Source organism: Sinocyclocheilus rhinocerous, unplaced genomic scaffold, assembly GCF_001515625.1.
Source record: "Sinocyclocheilus rhinocerous isolate Xijiao unplaced genomic scaffold, SAMN03320098_v1.1 scaffold1043, whole genome shotgun sequence".
NCBI classification, from domain to species: domain Eukaryota; kingdom Metazoa; phylum Chordata; class Actinopteri; order Cypriniformes; family Cyprinidae; genus Sinocyclocheilus; species Sinocyclocheilus rhinocerous.
In genome coordinates this window covers 1,459,198-1,467,455 of record NW_015642610.1, presented here as the reverse complement: position 1 = coordinate 1,467,455, position 8,258 = coordinate 1,459,198, and the positions used below count along the sequence as shown (strand labels likewise).

Genomic DNA, 8,258 nt, shown 5'->3' with positions numbered 1-8,258 from the left:
ACACCTCGCTTTTCAGAACGATGAGCTTTGTAAAAATCGGCGCGTTTCAGAAAGGCGGGGCATAGAGGAGCAACAATAATGTATATTATGTGGAAAATAATGTGTTTTTTTAACCTTAAACCACATAAACACATTGCATTACACCAAATACACAACAGAATGTTCTTTTTAGCAACATCATATGACCCCATTAAAGGAAAATGAAAAAAAAAAAAAATTTAAACTATTCAACTAATTCAAACTATTAATAAAAACTATAATACTATCTCAGTCTACTAAAATAATACCGTATGTGTATTTGATATTCTGGTCCATATATACGATTGGAGACATATTTAGGCAAATTCTTTTTTGCCTGGTTTCTCGTTTGACAGACACTGAAATTTATTACTTTGGGCTAGCGGTTTGTAACAAGGCACATCTGTGACAGAAAACTAATACAGTCGATCATATAACAAATCATCTGTGTAGGCTTGCTCAAAACATTTGACTTTTATCAAAGTAGCATTTGTTCCCTGTGGCTTCGAGACTGATTATCTCGCTATACTGAGATCAGAAAAACTCAAAATGACAGTAAAATCGAAAACAAGAAAATAATTGCATCATTTTTTTGGTTATTTTTTTTTTTAAAGTGAGACATTGATTGGGCTGTGATATAAGCAAAGCTGAAGAGATCCTTTTAGCAGGTTTAATGTGGCTCATCTGATGCAGTGTTAAAGCTTACTATTAGTGCTAAAGGTTCACTATAAGAACTATTTGTGGTTTTACAGCAGAAAGAGGGAAAGACAACACAAGCACATCTCTTTAAACTAGCAAACACAAGAAGCATGCTATTAGCACTTCGCACACCACACAGCCTGACCAAAGTCACTCAAATATGTCCATTTCCAAGACACAAATCGATCCTTTGAATGTTTCTGAATAAAGCAACCGCTTTATCATTCCGAGCTGCCTGGCTGCCAGTATAACCACAAAATGATGGGTGTACCACCAAATATCTCAAGTGTTCTGTTTTGCATTAAGAAGGTACACAATGCAAGCATGTTTGCACTTTATTTGCGAGTGGATTTTATGTGGAGTCTGTTGGTCAGACTAATAGCCTATAAAAGAAAATAACATTTGTTTGGCCATCAAGTTATTAAGATTAAGTGGTTTTCAATGTTATTTGGAGCATCTACAGAAATCTTTCCCACAATATTCACTCTGCCAGCTACTTCTGGGAGTAGATGAAATTATGCTTTTAAAAAGGCAAAAGCCAGCTAATGAAGTTCGTATCCATGAACATTCATGTTACCATCCAGCCAGTGTGTTGACCTACTTCCAACATCCCAACACTGCTCTATTCCAAAACCTAGTGGGCTACCTACACAAGCATCATAGGCACACACCCAATGCGAAGACTTTTAAGATTACAAATCTTAATTATACTTAATTAGATTCCTTGTTTTAGCCATATTATGTTCTTTCATGCAACCTTCCTTGAAAAGGCAATGCCAAAATGCATTGTGATAAGCTCAGTTAAAAAGTAAAGCAATATAAAAAGCAATATGCACAACAAACACAAACAGCAATATAACACAAAACTGTAGTGTGCAACAGTGCCTGCCCATTTTTTTTACCGACAGTATTTTTCCCATTGTGATTTTTAAAAAGTCTTTGTTAAACCTTATTACATTGACTAACAAGCCATGAACCAAACCAACCAGCTATGAGGTGAATTACAACATTGCAAACTTGATTTGATGCAAAAACGCATTTGAAAATCAGACAAAAAGACTGTGTACTTAACGGCTTTAATGAGGGAAAGAACTACAATCCAATGAAGCATTTCGAATGACACAATCAAATTAAAAACAATGAATAAATATGAGACAATGATTTAAAGATGTTGATCTTCATGGGATGCTTCATGGGAGTGTTCTTTTGACAATTTGCTCGTTTGGATCATCTGATTGGTGGAGTTTTAATTTGTGGAATCATGAGTAACAGTTTTTCACCTAAAATTCTGTTGTTAGACATGATGGCCTTAACAAAAGTAAGTACCATCAATTAAGAACTTTGTCTTGTAGCTCACAATATGTCTGCCTTTAATGGTTTATAACAGGGGTGTCCAATCCTGTTCCCAGAGATCTACCGTCCTGCAAAGTTCAGCTCCAACCCTGATCAAACACAACAGAACCAGCTAATTAAGATCTTTGGGAGCATTTGATAATTACAGACAGGTATGTTGGTTCAGGGTTGGATCTGAACTCTGCAGGTATATCTTGAGGAACAGGATTGGGCACCCTATGGAGAATATGAATGGGATTTTTTCTTCCGGAACACAACTGTTACATTTTGACTTCAGTCACCTGTGTGCTTCCAACTTATGTGGTTCCATTACAGTGGATACAATGGAAGGCACCTACTGAAGTAGGCAGTAGACAGCGGGGAAACTCTATAGGTTTTAAAACAGAGCTAATATGTTTCTCTCACTACTCCTAGAAAGAGAAAATTTATTTTCTGCTCACCTCTCCTGATGCTGCGGCGCAGTTTACCACAGAGAGCGTCGATTCGTGGCACCTCAGCATTCTCATCCAGAGCTCCAGGGCTTTGTTCGGGGGAGGATGGACTTTGTCCATAGCTAAGATCCAAAGGGGGCTTGTTGTTGTTGTTGGATGGTGGGGGTGAGATGGTGGGGTTGGCAGAGGTTGGACTACTGGCTGCCGGTGATGAGGTCGTGGACAGATCTAGGATGCCTACTTTTGAGCCAATAGGGGAATTAAGAGAGAGTTTCCTGATGCGAACCGGAGAGGAAGTATGGGAGGGGATGGAGAGAGGTGGAGGAGATGAGAACTTGCGACACAGTCTGGGGGATTTGTCATTTACGTGGTCCCCGCTGCGGTTGTTCTGGTTGGTGGCGAAGAAAAGCTCCAGGGATCTGAGTTGTGGAAACAACATTGAATGAAGGGGCATAAATGGCAGAGCAACACTGGCACATCTCTCATGTTCTCTTCTCCATACTTGCATGCTCCAAGTACACTAAACACTCGCCAAACAGTGTGTTGGATGCATTCTACGTGTGGAAACACATGAGGAGTATTGATTGCAGCTTGAGAACAATAGTAACAAAGCAGGTAAACATTGCAAGATGTGAAATCTGCAATGGCTGATAGCATTTGTGCAAGTGCAGAAGTTTTGAGAATCCAGGATTCAATAAAATCACATATTTGTAACTGCCAAAAAAGAGAATAAAGACAAAAACTCCAAAAGTGAAGAAAAACAGAGTGGAAAATGTGAGAATATAAAGTAGAAAAATGGACAGAGATGAAAGTGAATCGGTAACAGAGAGATGGGTTTGTTACTTTGACTGATCCAGTGCTATCTTCCTGATCTTCAGGCTGTAGTCTGGGCAGATGGATGTAATGGACAAGCGGTCAAATGAGTGATACTGGACCCTGTGTGACAGCAAAGTAGGTGTGGGGATGAGGAACATCAGAGACAACACATTGAACGTCACAGCACTCACAGTGACCACGAACATCTGCACATGAGGTACACAGGCTGCGTTTGCATTCTGCACAAGCATACTGAACATTAAAGGAAAATGGAGGAGGAATTGCTGAGCACTTTGAGGCTTTCTGAACTGCTTTTTAGGTAAAGGTCACCGAGAGTGCACCAATTTAAATTGGCAGAACACCTGCTTTTGGAACAGAAAACTTTCTTCCATTTGAAAGGACAAATGTATGCAGAGATAAATGCCCTACTCACACTCAGCAGTGTATTAGACGCATACACCTAGTGCTTTTTTTCACATATTTCAATCACACTGAAAATTTTACTGTGAATATATGGTATTATTTAAAATGGATTTGATAGGCCACAGTGTACAAAACTGCCTATGATCCAACAAGTTTCCAGCGACAGGCCATTTGCCTTTCTACAATAAATACAAAACTGCTGTGTGATGCAATATAGTTATAGCCATTCAGAAGATATTTATGTGGAGCAGGATATTATGTGGAGCAGTGAAGGTTAGGGACACCATTTTTTATCTTGAATTTTGAAAGATGTTTCTTCTAAGGGTGCCGTAAATGTGATTTCTGATTTCTTCTTTGACTTGGCAGCAGTAACTATAGAACTGGCTATACATCAGTTGGCAACGATGTATTGAATATTTACAATATAACTGCAATTTTTAAGACCCAGTCAATTAAAATTTAAGAAGCATTGTGACTATTGTGATGCTTTTAATGTGTTTAATGAGTGTCTGTGATTTAAACTTCAGTAGTAAAAACTTTATTAGAGTTGGTTAATTTGTCAGTTTGAACTGTCCATTTCAATGAATCAGTTCAGTTCAATTGATTCAATAGTTTGTTTGCATCATCATTCAAAAATGTAAACAGAAGTCTTAGTGTTATATTTTCCATAAATTCCATATATTTTTCAGTAAAAAAATTATGTAGGTTAAAATAGCTGTTTATTGCTATTATTTGTTTATTTACTGTATTCTGCTTGCATTAAACATGTGAAATCAACTCAACAACAATATATGCATGGCTGAAATGATGGAGATAAAAACTGAGATATACAGTGTATATATATTGGACATTTAAACAAAAGGCTGTAAAGCATAGATATAATTTTTAATTTCTATTTCCCATCTCTAGCAGTGACTTTTAACCCCTTTAAGAGCTCTATTACCTGACTGGTATGGATGTAAAAGGCTTCTTGTAGATGTCAGCCAGTTTCTCCATGACCACGGTGGCGGTGGTGAAGATTCGGTAGGTGTGCAGGAATGTGTTAAGGAAGTCTATGGAGAGGAATCGCAGGTCGGTCAGCCTCTCCAGAAGCCTCTCCATGCTGGCGTAGCGGATCTGAGGAACCTTGCAGGAGTTGAGCGTCTTACTGAAGCAAATGTCAACATCATCTTTATGGAGACGCGCATCGGATCTAATGAGGAGCACAACCAAAGCATCTTTACTGTCTGTATGCTGTACATTTACGATGATATCATGAAGCATTAGTGGAGATGTACTGATATAATTTTTTCACAGTTGATAGTAATTGTAGCTAAATATGTTAACTAGCTCATAACAAATGTAACTTAGATTGTAGAGTAATAATAGTAACATATACTTGAAACTTGTGGTTAATTTAGATTAGAAGCTTTATGCTAATCTACAAGTGGAATATTAAAACTATTTAAATTCAAATCAATATTTCATATCTATATTTATTTCAAATTATGTCAAAAGTGCAAATGCAATAAGCAAGAAACAGCCAGTTGGTCATTATAGCAAATTGGGGTCCTGATCATCCAGCTGGGCTGACTGTACATTCTCACTTACATCATACATTTTTTATTTTAAATAAATAAATACATACATACATGATCATTATTCTTTGCTTATGGTCCTTTTTTGCCAGTGGTAGTCAATCACATGGACAGTTGCACTGAAATACTGTAATGCTTTCTGGACTGGTATTGCCAACATATTTTCCAGCAGGGAGGGAAATTAGTCCCGGATGGTTGCCCTTATTGTAGTGTGCTCACTGTCACTGCAATGTTTAGCTTGGACAGATGCGTTTGCACATGTGCAAGGAGCCAGCACTAAGGGCTTCAGTGCATGTTCACTGGGCCAGCTGATGCATTTTTGTGCACTTAAAATTTTGAAAGATTAATCATTTCAAAACAGTGATTTTTGGCTAGTTGAAATATTATTTTTAGGCATTCGGTCTTTTACAAAATGCTTCTATAATTACAAAAACACTGACCCATAGCAATTAAGACACACATTATTTCACAATAAACAAAGGTCTGCCTTACTTGATCATGTGTGGCACTGTGACTTTTGAGTTCTCCTCAAACACGCTGGTCATCAGGCCATTACAGCGGATGTTATCGATGCACTATATAGAGCAGAAATTAAAATGAAGAGAGGGATCAAGCCAAGGAGCAGAGAACAGAGGACAACATAATCTAATATGTCACTAAACACTGGACATACTGTAATTTCTTTCTTTGAGACTGGGGGATTCAAGCACAGAGAGATGTCTCTTGTGGGTTCATCAGTAAGCCAGGTTAGGTCCACAAGTACAAAGTGATCCCCTTCAGGAACAAGTCTTAACCTCATGGCTCATGGTGTGAAGTTTCAGTGAGGTGGGTGTTAAGTTATTATGTTCCAGTTCTTCTGTAGAGCCATTATAGTTTTGTTTTTTAAAGGCTACAGGGAATTTGTATGGTTCAGAGTAATTGCACAAACTATAGATGAGGTGTCAGTTATCTTTGTATTTTTATTACTGTGGCTTTGTATGCCTTTAATAATCAGGAAACTAGAGAGAGACAGGATCGTATAGTGCTGCTAAATATGAGAAGAAAGCTAATATGAGGAGATACTAAAATTTCATCTCCAGCATGTGAATCAACAACCATGCCACAGCACTGACCAAGTTTATCAGTGAGCATATACAAAAAATTTGTTTTGCTGTTATTTGTGAAATTGTGAAAAAAAATTATCATGATTTCCACTAGAATATTAAGCTGCACAACTGATTTCAACACTGATAATACATTTTCTTTTTTTTCTCTTTTTTTTTATTATTTGAGCACCAAATCAGTATATTATAATGATTTCTGCAAGATTATGTATCACTGAAGACTGGAGTAATGGCTGATGAACATTCAGCTTTGCCATCACAGGAACAAATTACAATTTAAAATAGGAGTGTAAAAGACATCCTTCACAAATATCGAAAAGATTGCCAACCCCAAACTTTTGAATGGTAGTGTAAAAGATAAAATACCAATGAGCAGTTGTCTGTAATCTCAGAGGAGGAGCTGTTGGTTATATGTGGCTTCTCTCTCACCTGGCTGATGTCGCTGGTCCAGGCCGCTTTCTCTTGACGGGACGGTGCCAGCAGCACCACAGTAAAGGCAGGAGCATCTGAGGGCTCAACCACAATTTTAAAGTCCAGGTGACCAAACACCTGTCCCGAATTCTTAGCTAAAAAAAGACAGAAGGTTACAATTAAAAATGAATCATGCTAAAAAAATCCTAATTACCAGTCCTGAGGGATCACTCAGGAAAACAATGGCATTAAAACGAATTGAACTGAAGTGATCTCTTTTTAGTAACATAATTACGGTGGTGATGTTTATTAAATGAGCTCTTAGGGACCATATTCAGGGATCATGAGAGGGTCACTGTGATGCAGTTTTGAATTTGCCCTTGGGTCTCTTTCTATACCCTCAAGTGGATAATCAAACTATTACAATTATCATCTCTGCCCATTTGACATTTAAACAGCAGGCAGTTTGGATTCTTTTCTGACCTCTAGCAGTGACTTTTAACCCCTTTAAGAGCTCTATTACCTGACTGGTATGGATGTAAAAGGCTTCTTGTAGATGTCAGCCAGTTTCTCCATGACCACGGTGGCGGTGGTGAAGATTCGGTAGGTGTGCAGGAATGTGTTGAGGAAGTCTATGGAGAGGAAGCGCAGGTCGGTCAGCCTCTCCAGCAGTCTCTCCACGCTGGCGTAGCGGATCTGAGGAACCTTGCAGGAGTTGAGCGTCTTACTGAAGCAAATGTCAACATCATCTTTATGGAGACGCGCATCGGATCTAACGAGGAGCACAACCAAAGCATCTTTACTGTCTGTATGCCATAAATTTATGATGATAGTATGAAGCATTAGTGAAGATGCACTGATATAATTTTCCCAGAGTTGACAGTGATTGTAGCTAAATATATGTTAACAAGCCCATAACAAATGTAACTTTTGTAGAGTAATAATAGTAACATATACCTTAAAATTGTTGTTAATTTTGATTAGAAGCTTTATGCTAATCTAGATTAGGATATTAAAAATAGAAATGATAGAATATTAAAAATAGAATATTAAAACAATTTAAACTCAAATCAATATGTCATATATATATATATTTATTTATTTATTTAAAATTATTTCAAAAGCGCAAATGCAAGAAGCAAGATAATGTACAGCCATTCGGTCATTATAGCTAAATAAACCCTGTTTCATTGGGGTCCTGATCATCCAGTTGGGCTGACTGTACATTATCACTTACATCATAAAATCTTTTATTTTAAATAAATAAATACATAATTATTATTCTTTGCTTAAGGCCCTTTTTGCCAATGGTAGTCAATCACATGAACATCTCGGTTACGTATGGTAACCCTCGTTCCCTGAAGGAGGGAACAGAGACGTCACGTCGGATGACCGACGAATTGGGATCTCGCTTAGAGAGACCAATC

The 8,258-nt window shown here is 37.7% G+C and overlaps 1 protein-coding gene across 1 annotated transcript in view; it reads right to left on the bottom strand.

Moving 5' to 3' along the window:
• The window catches only part of LOC107756301 (ras-specific guanine nucleotide-releasing factor 2-like), a 65,697-nt gene that overhangs the window by 19,435 nt on the left and 38,004 nt on the right, over positions 1-8,258 (bottom strand). The window contains exons 14-16 of the mRNA XM_016573337.1: positions 7,355-7,603; positions 3,345-3,437; positions 2,511-2,920 (exon numbers count right to left, since the gene is read on the bottom strand). Coding sequence (XP_016428823.1) covers positions 2,511-2,920; positions 3,345-3,437; positions 7,355-7,603 — 752 coding nt within the window. The remainder of the gene's footprint in view (positions 1-2,510; positions 2,921-3,344; positions 3,438-7,354; positions 7,604-8,258) is intronic.